At 42.0% G+C, this 15,831-nt stretch overlaps 5 protein-coding genes across 5 annotated transcripts; 4 read left to right on the forward strand and 1 right to left on the reverse strand.

Moving 5' to 3' along the window:
- The first annotated feature begins 5,498 nt into the window (after positions 1 to 5,498).
- Positions 5,499 to 9,203, forward strand: LOC108146984. The gene is made up of 4 exons (XM_017273241.2): positions 5,499 to 5,823; positions 6,060 to 6,521; positions 7,981 to 8,303; positions 8,766 to 9,203. The coding sequence occupies exons 2-4, from the start codon at positions 6,491 to 6,493 to the stop codon at positions 9,126 to 9,128; spliced, it is 717 nt and encodes a 238-aa protein (XP_017128730.1). The 5' UTR covers positions 5,499 to 5,823; positions 6,060 to 6,490; the 3' UTR covers positions 9,129 to 9,203.
- On the forward strand, positions 6,478 to 7,579 carry LOC108146573. Its single transcript, XM_017272596.2, has one exon. The coding sequence runs from the start codon at positions 7,102 to 7,104 to the stop codon at positions 7,561 to 7,563; it is 462 nt and encodes a 153-aa protein (XP_017128085.1). The 5' UTR covers positions 6,478 to 7,101; the 3' UTR covers positions 7,564 to 7,579.
- Positions 9,138 to 10,153, reverse strand: LOC108146985 (nucleolin). Its single transcript, XM_017273242.2, has 2 exons — positions 9,949 to 10,153; positions 9,138 to 9,883 (listed from the first exon to the last, which is right to left on the reverse strand). The coding sequence occupies exons 1-2, from the start codon at positions 9,974 to 9,976 to the stop codon at positions 9,234 to 9,236; spliced, it is 678 nt and encodes a 225-aa protein (XP_017128731.1). The 5' UTR covers positions 9,977 to 10,153; the 3' UTR covers positions 9,138 to 9,233.
- A 1,557-nt stretch (positions 10,154 to 11,710) lies between these two features.
- On the forward strand, positions 11,711 to 13,007 carry LOC108146983 (DNA ligase 1). Its single transcript, XM_017273240.2, has 2 exons — positions 11,711 to 11,818; positions 11,883 to 13,007. Exons 1-2 carry the CDS (start codon positions 11,788 to 11,790, stop codon positions 12,923 to 12,925), a joined length of 1,074 nt encoding a protein of 357 aa, XP_017128729.1. The 5' UTR covers positions 11,711 to 11,787; the 3' UTR covers positions 12,926 to 13,007.
- Positions 13,008 to 14,289: 1,282 nt separating this feature from the next.
- Positions 14,290 to 15,442, forward strand: LOC108146636. Its single transcript, XM_017272680.2, has 2 exons — positions 14,290 to 14,390; positions 14,444 to 15,442. Exons 1-2 carry the CDS (start codon positions 14,327 to 14,329, stop codon positions 15,439 to 15,441), a joined length of 1,062 nt encoding a protein of 353 aa, XP_017128169.1. The 5' UTR covers positions 14,290 to 14,326; the 3' UTR covers position 15,442.
- Positions 15,443 to 15,831: the final 389 nt, after the last annotated feature.

Raw genomic sequence — 15,831 nt, forward strand, 5'->3', positions numbered from 1 at the left:
AGGACAGCCAAAGACTGTTGCTTGAGCTGGGTGCCAAGTGTTCAATATATCAATCAAAGGTGCTGAAAATAAATGAAAAATGTGTCGAAAGTTTATCATTGATGCGGAGAGGTTCGGCCAGCAGATTTTCCATTTTCTGCAATTTTCCAAGGGCGTCGGGGGTGGTAGAACAAATGGTGCGTAACAATAAAGTAGCATGGCAAGGGTAGCTCGGGACATGGCAACTTTTTTTTTCCAAATCGATTACGCTGCGACAACTTACCTGTTCCAAGGAGAACTCCCCATCCTTGATACTTGCTTATCCCTTTCTCGCTCCCACTGCATTTCCCTTGTCCTTCGGAAATGTTTAAAGGTTATCGTTTGAAAAGTGAAAAGGAATTTTCTAACTCTGCTCCTTTCTCCCCCGACTGACTGACTGGCTTTGGACTTGGGCCAAATGCTCCCACAAGGCCAACCGCAAAAGCGAAGCCCGGGGAGCGATGCATTCTACCTTATGCAGTCGGCAACTATTTTCCGAAAATCTGTCGAAAATTGTTCACTGTTGCCCACTGGCAATAAGCCCCAGAACACAAATAAGCGGAGGTGGAAAAGGAAAGACCATTTGGCAGTCAAGCTGGGGTCTAAACTTTGAAAGTAACCTGGAAATTGTAAAGGAATAAAATTTGCCCCGCTAAAGTTGAGTGCGGAATGCTCTACAGAAAGTATAGATAGTAGTATTTGTAAATGCAAGAAGCTTTGTTATCTTTGTTAATTTAATATAATTTATTTTTATTATCTTTCGGGAGAAAATAAATATAGTTAAAAGTGAAAAGCTTGATGACTAAATAAATATGAAATTATTGAATAAGGTTTTAGTACATTTCTACCCATTATACGTTTTTGAATCAATTATCTTTTATTTGATAGATGGCTTTTAATTAAATAAATAAAACTGGTTTTTGGAAACGTTACAAATAGTGTATTGTCTTATAATTTATTATATGTCTAACCTAATTGGTTAAGTTCTTAATTCACTTGACTTTTAAAGTATTTTATTTGTTAATATTTGATCAGCATTTAATGAATGCAGCTTAAGTAATTTTCTTTTGTTTTAAAGCTTTTTTTAAAAGCGAAAAATGTAAACAAGTAAATTTTGTAACGATTTTTAATGGTGAAACCTTTTGATAATTATTTTAAAGGAGGTTTTTGCATTGGAATGCCTCAAACTTGACCGGAAAGTTTTAGAACCCACCTTCCATGGGAGGGCAGAAAATAGGCAGGGGCAACATTAAGCAGCGGTAAGTTATTGGCAAAAGTGTAGCACAAATTTCTGCTGACTGCTGCCAGTAGCAAACCAACTCCTGCCCCCCTAAAACCCCTTTTTCCCACCACATTTTCCGGCTTAAACGCCCCACTTCACTTAACTTTCTGCCGATGCTGTTTCCCTTTTTCCTGTTGCCGCTCAGTGCTTTTGGCGTTGAAATTCTCCAGTGTTTTGCTTTTGGTCAAGTATGATTGGAATTTTATATGGCCAAAAGGTTCGAACACTCCGACGACGACGTCAAAATGGCCAACACGTATTTTGAAGAGCAGCGGGTGGTGTGTTTGACTTTTAGTTGGTCATAGAGAGGGCTCTCATTGGATTTTTCCAGCCCTCAGCAGCTTTTGCAGAGCAAAGCAAATTGTTACCGACTGCTCTCGGTATTATTATTAATTTATGTACCGCCAAGCCAAGCCAAGCGGCGAAAGTCCGATCGAATTCAATAAACTAGTCACGTTTGTGGCACCCCCGGCTGATTCAATCCCATCGGAGACCGGAAATGAGCAGCAAGCGAAAATATCCATTCGCAATTTGTTGCTGCCGATTAATGAAGCCAAAGCGAAACGAAACGAAACGGGCTGGAAAGAAAACGCCTAATTTATGTTCACTTATCAAAATGGTGCTAATTGAAAATTAGCCTGTTATCGCGCAATTATCTGGACGCGTCCTTTCTGCACATGTGACTCCGTTGCCAATTGCCAATTTAGCCCCCTTCCACGCTGCTCATCAAGGGGAAATTCAATTTCCATAGCCGATAGATAAGCCTTGCTAGGGGTTCATATATATATTTTGATTTGTGCGAAGAGAGAGAACACATAGATTTCCGGCCCCAAACTCCCTCGCAGATAAACGTGGCTAAATTAAGAGGCACCCTTCTCCAGATCTGGCCGGAGTTAATAGACCATGGCCACGTTAAATTTATGGCCGATAAGCGGAGCAATCGAAACAGTGGCTGGAGGCACAGAGCGTGGATTGTTTTCATAATGGTGGGGCGATGATATTGCAATTGCCTGAGCAATGTTGAAAGGGACTTAACAGATTGTTGGTGTCGATATGGGACTTAATGGGAAACCGAATGGAGCAGCAGTTGGAGGCTATTGTAAGTTCTCAAAGTGGTGAGGGAAGCCCATATAATGTATAAAAAAATTTTTGGCAAACTATTGTTTAATGTAATATTAAACATCTGCCTAATATTGAACATCATGATCTAGCCAAAATTTGATAGTTAGTACTTAGGCATACATACACCGATGATAAATGCAAAAAGGCAATAAATTTATTTTTTTTTAGTTTAGTTTTAGTAAGATTGCTTGCATTTAACTTACATCTAATTCTATGGGGGTTGTGTTAAAATCTAAGTTGAGAAATGGGTTTTGAAATCAAGTTTTTTCGCTTTCTTCTGATGTATGCTTTACCTACAATAAAGGGACTATTATGTTGTTTTGTCTCACACTTTTAGAAACCCAAAACTATCATTTTAGTTCCCGACAGGTTATTCCGCCCACTTTCCTATCGCAAATCCTTATCTTTTGTCAAAATATTAACCTCGGATTCTGCGTGTATGTTCGTGTTTACAAGGCCTATTTCAATTCCTTTTTGCGGAGATGCCAACAAATTGGACAACTTAAAGAGCTCATCAAATTAACTACACGCATCTGTACAACTTTTGGCCATTTTCACTTGCTCTACATATTTATTATTATCTTTTTTTTGTACTCCAACCTCCATGCGTTTGTATGTAGTTTGTTCCTCTTCTCATTTTCATTTTGTCAGTTTTTGTTGGTCCTTCGCTCTGTGTTATCCTTGCTGACATGACATGAACTGTAGTTTATTTATTATTTCTCTGTGCCTCATTCTTCTACTGGCTTCTTTTCATTTTATTTATATCCTTGACGCATGCAAACATGTGTGCATGTATGTGTGCGAATCAGGTCATACACTCGCATACGCATGCAAATTTATTTGTTTGTCGTGTTGTTTATTGTCAATTGTTTGTGGCATTTATTCCGCAATTGTTTTCCTTTATTTTGTCACTTTATTTGCTCTGCCAGTGCCTCTGTTTCCACCGCCCGGCTTTTGTTCATTTATTTATTTATTTGATTAGTTTTTATTGCATGACAATTTTTCGTGCATATCATATAATGTTCCCTTTCTTTATACTTCAGTTTTTTGCCAAATATTTGTATGCAGATATTTTATTTACTCTCTTAATTTACGTTCTTTAAAGTTTATGGATGTGACCAAAATATTTCGCTGATAAAATTGTATCAAAGTTCTATTATAATTCAAAAAGCTTGTCGAAGTACTTTACAAATTGTTAATGTTATTATTAATTTTTAATTTAACAAAACTCTTTATTGGCATAGACTTAAAAAAATATACTTTTCTCTAAAAGCATATGTAATTTTAATTGTAATATCAACCTTTTTATCCTTCCTTTCAACTGAAATCCAATATTACCTCGATAACTTAGAGCACAGTTGGAAATACATTGGTGTCCAAATTACACATCCTCATGACCCATTTGCTTTGCGGATAATTCATTCATCGTTTGACCATCATTTAACCATTTCAAAGTCAGTTGCCGGCAAGGACTCCATCATATGGTCTGCACAAACACAATAAAGGTCCTTCCGCCAGGATCTCCAACCATTTACCCCATTGGGCTGCAATGGGATTGCATTACTTTGACTGCAGTATGCAGAGGTGGCGGGTCGAAGGTCAGGGGTTTCGGGGTTCCGGGTGTTTTGGGGGTCGGGGCTTAAGAGCGGAACTCAGGCTGTCAGGATAGCCATCCATCCGATGTTATTTGGTCGCTCAGTTGACTCCTCGCCCCCCAGTCGATTGGATTGGCATGCGGCACGTGCAACACGAACGGAGTCCCTGCAATCGTCCTGCGCATACAAAAGGAGGCCTCCTCCCCAGTCCGCCAAAAGCCGATGATGATTGGGAGCAGCCCTACACTGCGTAAAGGACCTCAACATAAAGGGTGAACAAATTGGTTGTATGCAAATATTGGCTTAATTTATATATTTCATAGCTATGTATAAGTTTTGTTTACAAATGATCATGAGTAAAATATTTCATATTTATAATTACTGATTGTCCTCCTATACCAACTGACTTTTGTAGAGGTTTCCTTTAGGTAGCTTGTTTTCAAACAGTATTTCTTAGAGTGTATGTATTGGCACCCATTTGGAAGGTGGAGATGGTCGCAGCTTCAACGCAACTCAATTATCAAACTTTTGGCTGCCAATCCGGGAACCCGCGAATCCACCTGCAGTTGGATCCGGAGTCTCCACACTCCGCGCAGACAGACTGAAACAGACGTGTGGGTTCGAAACAAACGGAAATGGATTTTTGATTGAGTGCACAATAAAATGTGAAATGCATTTCATACAGACCGAAACAAGAGCAATACACAAAATGAAACATTATAACTCCGTGAGAGGAGTTTAGTCGTGTGTACTTTATTATATTTTTTCATGAACAAAAAATATAATCACCATGCACCCACCGCCAAAAAAACGAAAGTATATTTTAATTTGGAGGGAAAATTTGCCATTTATTTGCTGGCCCCGCCGTCCATCATGAAAGTCCATTTATTTCATTACAAAGTGCATAGGTTTCGGCGAATCCCTCTCCTTCGATGTCTCCCACTGCTGGATATTATCTTCTGGCTGATGGCTCCTTCTGCTATCCACTTTATGGCGCATATTTGGCCAATTTATTGGCCGCATGGCTAACAAATTGCAAACACACAATGGCGATGGAAAATTATTGCGCCGCTCGTTCGATTGGTTGCAATGAAAAAGTTTTCCCTCCTCTGGCTTGACTTTTTCTGCATTTATAATTGGAAATCTATAAAAGGACGCATCGTAAAACGGCCCCAGCTGAAGGGTCAGCCATAAAAACCAGAAACAGTTAAGCAGAATTAAATGATGCCCTACCGGGGGAATAAAATTGATGGAAACGTATAAAATTTTCCATTTGTCTAAGTGGTAAGATAAAAATAACTGTCCAATGAAAGGGATTTTTAAAAACAATTATTTTGCATTGATATTCGGCCTACTATAATCTAAATTAAAAACGAGGGCTTGACTTATAAGAAAATGTAAATATGCTGCCAAAATCGTAGCCCAAAAAATATTAATTTAGAGACAGTTGCCTTGGAAATCGTTGCCAATTTCGACCGTTTCCCTATGGCCAAATTTGTGTAGCCAACTTCTTGGGGCAATCGCCGCAGATCGATGTCTGGCACTGGCTGACTGAGTCTCGGTCTAGACGTCGTCTAATGACAAACGCAAACCGCAAAGGACGAAGGACGAAGGACACCGAGAGAAGCGTTATGCAAGGCAGTCGAAGCCAAGTCAAATGGAAATGCCCCGGCTTCACGTCTGGCTGCTAGATAAATAAACTGAACTTTAAATGGATGCAGCGACCCATCGATGACTCTCCAATGGTCCGGGCTAATTTCGACTGACCACACTGGGAGAAAACAGGGTCTGATTTGGCTGCACTTGGTGAGTAATCTAAAAACAATAGCTATTTTGCTAAACTATACGTTTGTAGAAGAAATTTAACAATTAGTACAGGTAATTCAAATTAAAAAATACAATATAATTATTAAAAATAAAAAATATTTCTTTGTTGAAAAGTAAATAACTGAACAAGTAAATATGTAAATTATATGCAATCTATTTTTGAATTGATACAAAACAAATAAATATAATTAACTTTGTTTTTTTTTCCTGTGCAGAACAGAGGGGCAATATGAAGATATGAAGACTTTTGTTGAGCACTCGGGCGAAAGAATCTCTCTCTTGAATCGAATCGAAATTCATAAAATGCATGCAAAACAAACCGAAAAAGTGGCGCATCATCATTATTTATTCGATTTTCCCCCATCTTCAACAAGAGACTCAATCAATGACGACATCGTCGTTTAAATTTGTAGGTCCAAAAGCAGGCAAAGACGAAATTTGCATAGCTTGAAGAGAAAGAGAAAAGTGGAGCCAGTGCCAGAGCCAGACTATTGAGAAATTAATATGCAAATATCTGCCAGTAGAACTTCGCATTCGCATTGTTCCCATTCAAGTGAAATTTTCGAGCTAAAAACTTTGCCTTCTCAGGTATAAAATAGAAATCTGATGCCAAAAGCGGTTTCAGTATTATTTTCAAACACGAAACATGAAGACATCTTTGGGCTTTAATTGCGGAGGTGCGTTCTTTGATAAATTGTGGTATACCATTTGTGTTGGGCGTCAAGGATTCCCGGGGAAAGGCAACTACCCAAGTGAATGTGTGAAAAAGAAGTGATCTAAGGAAACCCAAGTGTTAGCTAGAAATTTCTAGGGGGACAGGGTAGCGTCTCCTTGCCGATTTCCACCGAATGTGCTTCTAGAACAGTCCCCGATTTCCGCGAAAGGTGGTCGGGTATCCCCTGCTGGGTTCGGCTGGAAAAATCGCCACAAAACCCAAAGGATCCGGGCGAACGGCGCTAAGTTGGCTGCCATAATTGAGGATTAGGCTGGGTACGCGTAAATCTAGCTCCGGGCCAGTCATAAAGCCATAAACGGGGAAATTCCCGGCGACCCGGATCGCAGAGGAAAACCGAATGGAGAGAGTCTGCTAAACGGTTTAAGTTTATGACATGCAAGCGCGTGACTGGCACCCGCTAATTACCGGATCTACCTGGGCGGAGGATCTACCTGCCGGTTCCGGGGTGCCTTAAAAGGACCTCGGCCCACTGGTCGAGGCATCATTTGCTCCAGAGACGTTGAACCAGCAGAACACCCACCATGGTCGACCAGCATCACAAGTCCAGCCACAAGTCAGAGAAGATTGACCACCACCACAAGTCCAGTCGCAGATCAGAGAAGAGGCGTTCCGACAAGCCGTACAAGGTGAAGAGTCACGATCCACTGAAGAAACAGAAGAAACGGGCTCTGAAGAAACTGCGTCGCAAGGCCTCCAACGTGAACTTCCCCTACCAACTGTTCCTGTACCGCCAGGAACTAAGGCGATCCAGCACCGACTTCTCCTACCTTCGCCTCTCCAAGGCCAAAATAGTGCTGACCTCGCAGCTCATTGCCAAGAAGATGGGCACCTGCAATCCCCTCAGCAGCGTGGAGGAGCTCAAGGAGCTCAGCCGCGAGGTGCAGTTCCAGAAACGCCTCTGCCATCAAGTGGAGCGCCTCCAACAATTCCGCCAACTCGGACTCACCGAGATGATCCTCAATGGCAAGAAGACGATCCTGTAGTCCGTGGAAATCGATAGGAGTACGCAAATCGGGATGGGCTGGGGCGGGGCATTATCTTAAGATAGTCGGTAGATTTTAGGTTGTAATATTTTATCAAATAAAATATCACATGAAAATAGCAAACAGTTTTTTTTTCACATTATTTTATATGTTCATCGCTTTAATAGATATTGCAAAATGTGGAACGACATAAGCCAAGCAAGCATAGTAGTGTTCTGTTCAACTACCATACCGGCATTTAATTTAATTTAGTATTCAAATTTCAAATTTATTTTTATAATAATATTTGACAATTATGAAAGCAAAACCATTTTGATTATTACTGTTTAATCAATCATCTATTACTAAATTACTAAACACTTAAATCGAAAGGACTTATGACTGACTTTTAATATATTTAACTCTGCCGCTTTTTAGTTTTGCTCCTCTGTTCAATTCTGTGCTCTGGCCAGAATCTCACAAATGAGGACAACAGCCAGGAGGTCATCAAAGTGAAGGTCCTGCTGCAGCCATCCTCATCAGATCCTTCGTTGAGTGCTTATAGTACCACGACCTCCAAGCCCAAAATCAGTCCCACAGCCAAGTCCTCAAGTCAGGCGCACGAAATCGACGAGGAGGACTACAACTTCCACAACGATCGGCTTCCCGCTTTGACAGAGGATGAGTACAACAACTTGGGCGAGGATGCCAATCCGCTGCACTTCCTCAAACAACAGCCACTAGATCTTGAAAAGGAAGAGGTGAGAAATACATTTTAATCATTAGCTAAAGTTATTTTTGAACTTAACATTCAACTTGATATAAACAACTGCTAAAAAATGTTTAATTTGATATATTTACTTATTTTTATTTTCTAAAGCAGCTGTCACCGCAAACAGTGAAAGTTGATCAGGTATGAAACCCTTTAAGAGGACTCTAAATCATTAATCATAAATCATTAATTAGCTTCTGCAATCTGATAATATTATAAACTGACTTTAATTACATATTTTTAAATAAAATTAATTTATTCTACAAATTAATAAGGTTTCAAAGGCCTATTTTTCGAACATTTTCTTTTCACTAGCATATTTATCGTTTATATAAATTGAATATTTAAATTTTTAACTTATTTGCCATTAACTATTACAATGTTGGCATAATTCATTTGATCACGTCACTGATTTTATTTTTACTTTACTTTACTTGTTGTTTTATTTTAGCCACAGCAACAACCAAGCCAGCAGATCAAGCTCCAGCCAGACTCCCCGGTGGTCACTCCGCAACCAGTCGGCTCACCCATCTACATCACCATTCCCATCTATATCAGCACGGGTGGCAAGCTGCCCCTCACCCTGACAATTGGAGATCAGGAGCTGTCCCTGAGAAAGGCCAGTGGAGCTGGCTCCAGCAGGAGAAACCCCTCGACCAAGGCACCCAACTCGCACTTTAATCGCCTGCTGCAGCAGATTGAATCTCCCAAGAGACGGACCACCAATCGCCATCGCAGCCAACTGAAGAGTCACATCTATGCGATGCAGGAGAGGAAGGATCGCAAGGATCTAGTCCATCGCCCAATGCAATAAACACTTTGGTTACAGAAAATGGCATAAAGTTTATATCTAACAATAAATAGATGACAATAAATAACTGAGAAATGATGTGTGGATCTGTGGATCTGTTTATCTGGACTAGACAGAATTGCTAGTGGTGGATTCCTCCATCTTGCCGGGTTCCATGGCCTGGGTTTCCTTTTCAGGGACTTCAGCCGGGACCTCCACTTCAGGCACCTTTTCCGGGCTCTCCACCTCGGGCTTCTTGTTATCCTCGCTGGCGGATTCCACTTCCGGGAGGACAGTGGCCGGGGTCTCCTCCTCATCGTCATCGTCGCCAATCACCTCCTCAATGGCCTGCTGGATGAAGTGCTCGAACTGCTGGAAGTACTGCAGGGCATTGTTGGCCACCTGGGCGGTGGGCAGATCCGTGGTGACCTTCTTGAGGGCATCTCGGATCAGCACGAGCACGGGTTTTCTCGTCGGAGCTGCCCCAGTGGTGGCATCCACCTTCTGCTCCTCGGTTGGCGCTTCAGTGGCTGTCTCCTCCGCAGGTTCCTCTGTGGTTTCCGCCTCACGACGCCTGCGGACATTCTCCTCCTCATCCTCATCGTCATCGTCATCCTTCTCCTCATCTTCATCCGCCTCCTCACTGCTGTCACTACTCGAGTTGTGAACCTCCAGTTGCTCCTCTGTCTGTTTGGAAACCGAAAGCTCGGGACTGGTGTCGATTTCCGATTCCGCCAAAGGAGCTGCTCTTACAGAGCAGGCCAAGACGAGCAAAGTGGCTGTTTTTAAGGGGAGGTTAGTTATGAGTTAAGTTATAAAACAGCAGAGCAGAATATTAGCTTACCGAGGGCCAGGTAGATGGGTCTAACCATTGTGCTAATCCTTGCTTTCCAACTGTTTCCGTAGTGGACTTTTGCAGTTTTGCGGTCTTTATGAGCAAATCCAGCGCTCTGCTTTCGCTTTTTATAGCCCCGTCCAAAAATGAAAGTAAATGCGAGCAAACAAGGCGATCCGCGGCCCAAACGCTCCGCTCTCTTAGGGAGATCTTGGCCCGATCTCTGGTGCGGACTAACCAGAGCGTTGTCCAGCCGCTTTTACTGCACCCAAGCTCTCTTTTTCTGGGGTTTCATTTCTTTCCTCCCACCACGGAGCCAGCTCATTTGATTTTGGTTTCTTTCTTTTTAAGTTGAGCTTCTTTTGTTTACCCGGTGGCTTACAGAAAAACCGAAATCATTTATTCAAATTTTCTGTCTTTCTGTTTTTTCTGGCAGCTTCTTTCATAAGCCCGTTGATTTGTGTCGCTGGGATCTGTTTGCCAGAGACATTAGCGCCATTTGGCGAACCCAGCTCGACGCTTCGGCTGATAGGCAAAACTGCTTACAAAATCACTTAGTCTCCACACATTTCTGGGGGAGCCGGTCGGTCAAAGCCCTAATTATGCAATTAGATACGCTTTGATCGCCCCCAACCAGGCGATGGTGCATCACAGATCGCAGGTTAACTTTCTAATGCTAATGGGAAATTTGAAAACTTTTCCATGGCATAAGCATTTTAAAATCAACAAGAAGTGATCACGAGCGGAATGAGTCATCAAATCGATCGGTGGTAATAATAAATGCAATTATGGATGGCCCATTGGATTAATAAACAAATATTCAGCGATTTATAATCATTAGAGAGCGAGTTTTGGATATTGTTTGTATGCTATATATCAAAGTTAGTATTGATAAAGATCTATTACACTGGTAAAAAAAAAAATGGAATAGTATAAATACATATATGACTATTGAACTCAAAACTTTATATTTTTATACTAAAAAGCAATGCATATTAAATTGCATTATTTAATATTAAAATAATTTTGTTAATGTGGAACATATTAAATATAAAAAAGGTTTATATTGATTTAATTTCAGATATATGAACGTTTTTTTACCAGTATATTTAAACTTAAATAATGCTTGTTAATGGTTAATGAATTAATCTTATATATCAAATTAGCGACATGAAAGTGTTTTATTTTAATGGTAGTTGTAGCCAATTGGCTCTAGAAGCTTAGAAGTTCTTTTGTTACCCAACTAAATGTAAGCTGATCCCTTAGCTAAAAAGATCACTCAAGTTTCTCCTGATCCCCCTCTAATTAAGACCACAGTTCCAATCGTCTTGACCAGATTAAAGATCAGCAGAGATCGGCAGAATGACAGAATAAGACCGCTTGATTGGATTGGATGGATTTCCGGCGAGCGAGTGCAGCTGCCGGCGATCGCGACCAGAAGAAGCCCATAAACTAACAACAACCAGATCACCGAACCTTTCCAGATTGACCCAATTTCGTAAAACCGGCTGGCGAGAGACTAAGAGGCTGGGCGTCGAATGGAGGGCATCGAAGGTGTTAAGCACATAACCAGTTCCAGTTCCATTCTAGATGGCTATCGCCATCGAGGCAAGGGTACGAGCACATGAGTTTGCATAAAATTTCACCAAATAAGATAGTACTTTCGTTGGGGTCTCGAAGCGGCGCGAAGTGTAAACAAACCGCAGAGGAGAAGATTACTGGCCATCTGCAGTGCGATCTGAAAACCGGTAAAGAATTCCCCGGCGAGTGGCTAAGACTGGTACTTAAGCACCGCTGGCCACAAGATGCGATCAGTTGTTGTGGAGACGAGCAGCTGACCAGATCAACATGAGGCCATACCAAATTGCTTGTATCTTAGGTGAGTCTTGGCTATCGATCCTCTGGACATTCTCTAATCTAAATTATTTATTTCTGTAAATCAGTAACTGCCTTGCTGCTTTTGGAGGCTGCACCCGCGGAGGCGAAGCGTCGCAAGCACAAGGGCTCCTCCGATCACCATGGCCATGAGAAATCCGATGCCCACCAGACCAAGACGAAGACCAAGTGGTCCAGCTCCACGGATCTGGCCGGCAGCACCCAGGTGTCCACCGAGGAGCATGGCTACTATGTGAAGCGCACCTATGCAGCTCCTAGAGAGTCGGGCGCAATGCACCAAAAGCGTCTTAGCCCGCCTTACTTGGCCATTCCCATTGCCTGGTTCAGCTGTGAGTCTGGACAGAAGGATTGCCAGAGCTCCAATTCGGCGGCCATTAATAGTGCGGCCCAATCGTTGAGCGAGGGATACTTGTGCGACGACGATTGCGATGAGCTGTACGAACCCATCTGCGGCCGGACATCTTCCGAGGTGGCCGTCTTCTATAACAAGTGCAAGCTGGGCGTGGCCAAGTGCCGATCCCACGGCCTTTGGACGGACTTCTCCTACTCCGAGTGCCAGGCGAAATACGCTCAGGAAACTGCCTACGCCGACAAGAAGTTCCGTGCATCGCCTTACTTCCGGGATGCGGCCATCGTGGAGCAACTGAAGCTGGAGGAGGAGAAAAAGATGCAGGAGGAGGAGCAGCAGAAGCTGGAGAAGGAGCAGCAGAAGCTGGAGAAGGAGCAGCAGAAGCTGGAGAAGGAGCAGAAAAAGCGGGAGAAGGCTGAGAAAAAGAAGAAGGAAAAGGACAGCAGTGAGAGCAGTGAAGAGAAGGAGGACCAAAAGGTACCGCTCGAGGAGGAGTCCTTGACTCTGAGTCTTCACAAGCCAATGGAAACTCCTCTGGTCCCAGTGCCAGTGGCTGTCCAGTCGGCAATGTCCAATGTAGAGCCTGCAAAGACCACCGAGGACATCGCCCTGCCACCCATGCCCTTGAAAGACGCTCCCACCCCCAAACCGATCCAGATTGCGCCCCTGAAGGAGCAGACCGAGCAGACCGAGCAGACCCCACCCAAGGATAATGATAAGCTCAAGTACCATGTAGCTTAGTCTATTAGAAGCTAGGAAAATCTCATATTAGTATAACTATTTATTTAATTTATTACAATAAAAAGCTTTAAAATCATTAAAATCGTTTTTGTTTTATTTAAACTGGTTTGCCTTTATTGACTTAAATTGTTGAGTTCAAATTCTTGGAACTCTAGCCTCCAGTTTAATGTAGCTCAGGCTATGAATAGTTAATTATTTAATTAATCGATTTTTTTAATTTGTTACATAAAAAAGCTACAAAACCATTAAAGCGTTTACTAGTTTGCCCTCTTTCTTTTACTGACCATTTCGGAGAACAATAAATTGTTCCGTGTATGTTCCGCGAAGAAAATATTCCCTTATAGAATTGCAGAATGGAATACCACAATACTTGAGGCTTATCACGACTAAAATGACAGAGTGTTTGGGGCTCTGAAATTGACCCTTGATAAGCATTATTTTTAGCATTACATTCTGAACTTTGTTTTTTGCGAGATTTGATCTTCAGATGCTGTCCTCGGAAATATAATGCTTACCCACTCCATAAAATGTTTTTGATCAAAGACAACTGTGCGTATGAGTGATAAATTTGCAATTTGAGAGTAGGTCCTTAAAATTGGCTTACAAATTTGGACCGCCTTAAAGTACATTCAGAAAAAAACCGCTAAAAACGATTGTGCTTAATTTAAGATAAAAATTTAAATAAAGAAATCATTTTTAAAATACTAACACTTAAGAACAAAAGATTCCAAAAAACTTAACGTAATGAAAAATATATTTAATTAACAATAAATTTGTTTATATCCTATAATGCTTTATATTATAATTTCCCAATCAACAACTAATTAATTACCTTTTAAACCTTTGAAAAACAAATGGACGAGATATTTAAAAAAAGGTAGTAATGGTCTTAATTAAAAAAAAAATGGTTAGAAAAAAGAAAGCAATGTGTAATTCAGTTTTGGTTTTAGTTTTTTGATATATGTTTTTGATCATATTTCGATAGTACTACGCACATATTCTATTGAGTCAAAGATACTTCATCTCTGTGCCACGTACTTTTATGATACGAATGCATTAGTTACCTTTTGAGTTATAGGTGCAAAGTTACTCCAAACTACTCTAAACTTTTTTTCCCTTCCAATCAGACCCTTTAAACAACATTCGTAAAGACAAATTTCACTCTTTTCCAATTAAATGGAGAATTCAGAGACGAAACAGTTGGTTTCAAGTGCATTGACCCTCGAAACGAGTTCCATAAACTGATTGAAATCAGAAGCTTGAAAGGGCCCATCATTCCGGGACAGGCACTAAACCTTAAAACTAATTTTATGTGGGATGGACAATGCAACAGGTTGCAGTTGGACCGCCTATAAAAGAATGGGAGTTGGTGTCTCACCTCACAGAAGTTGAGCAACTGCAATGGGAGATAGAAGTTTCGGAAAACGATTCTGGAAGATTCAGCTATTGATCCTGCTTAGTGGAGGTTAGAAATTCAAGTATTTTAAGATGTGATCTCATCCTTACAACTTTTCTTAGTTCTACTCACCGCTACAGCTGCTCCAGCGGAGGCAACCGAAGATGTGACCCATCCGCCACCCGATCAGGTGCAAACGGAGTCCCGTTCCCGCACTGATGATGTCCTGGATGTGGACGAGGACCTGGACGGACGCAATGCCTATATCAACAATCAGTTTGTGCCCAGCGAACCAGCTGAAGTGCTGGAGGAGGAGCAGAACGCCCCACTCTACGAGATCCTGCAGAAGCAAATGGAGCAGGTGCTGGCCTCTGCGGCTCCCAGCGATCCTGTCTACGAGCAGCGGGAAAAGCAGGAGCGACGCGATCAGGAGCCACCACCATACTTCTCCGGCGGAGATCGAGAGGCCGATGTGCAGGACGACTACGAGGACGAGGAGGATCAGTCGGATCCGAGCTATCCGTTGGACCCGGAAAAGCCGGATGCGGTGGCAGTCTCTCCAGAAGATGAGGATCAAAACGAGGCGGGCTACCAGGCACCCTCATTGAGCCTGCCCAGCAGCACCACTCGCAGACCTCACCGGCGACGTAGCACAACCACCACAGCTCATCCGAGAACAACGAGGCCAAGGACCTCGGCCCAGCCCAGGATTACGGCCAGACCCTCGAACCAAACCAGCACCACTGAGCCAGCACTGCCACCACTGCCACCGGTGAGCACGACCAGCCACCGGCCCAAAATCAGTTCCAGTTCCAGTACCAAGGCAAATCCCCATTCGGAACACAGCCTGTCTGGCGATCCGCAGGTCTACCACCACAAGCGGCGCATCATCTTCAAGACCATCTCAACGGGCTCCCAGTTCATCAACTCCCCCATCGGCGACCTGATGATCAAGTTCTCCATCGGATTCGCCAAGCCAGCCACTCCGGGTGCGGCCACCAGCTCCTCCAGCCCTCCGGCCACTTCATCCAGTGAAGCCCTGCGGGCACTGTCACGGAACTTAATTCGCAACCTAGAATTTCATAAACTGAAGAGAACCAATAAAGTTCAAAAAGATTAAATATCTATAATATTTTCTTACCCTATTTATATTTCCTTGTAGCTCTCTGAAATATTCGATTTATTCGATTCCGGACAGCAGATATTTCCAAAAACGGAATTTATAAAAAAAATCTTGTTTAATTTCAAACCAAAAGTTGTTAATTTAGCATTGAAAGATCAAAAATTAATGAAATCAACTGAGCTAAATATTTTGATAAATTTAAAATATCAAAAACAAGAAAGAAAGCAAACTTCGGCAAGCCGAAGTTCATATACCCTTGCAGCTATCGCAAGAATTAAATATTTTTGAAAACATTAAAATTATGATTTACTTGCGTATATGTTTAAAAACATTGAAGCTATGACGATTTGCAGCTTAATTATTTGATTGTTCTTTTATATATTTTTA

Source organism: Drosophila elegans, unplaced genomic scaffold (genome assembly GCF_018152505.1).
Source record: "Drosophila elegans isolate 14027-0461.03 unplaced genomic scaffold, ASM1815250v1 contig_208, whole genome shotgun sequence".
Taxonomy (NCBI): domain Eukaryota; kingdom Metazoa; phylum Arthropoda; class Insecta; order Diptera; family Drosophilidae; genus Drosophila; species Drosophila elegans.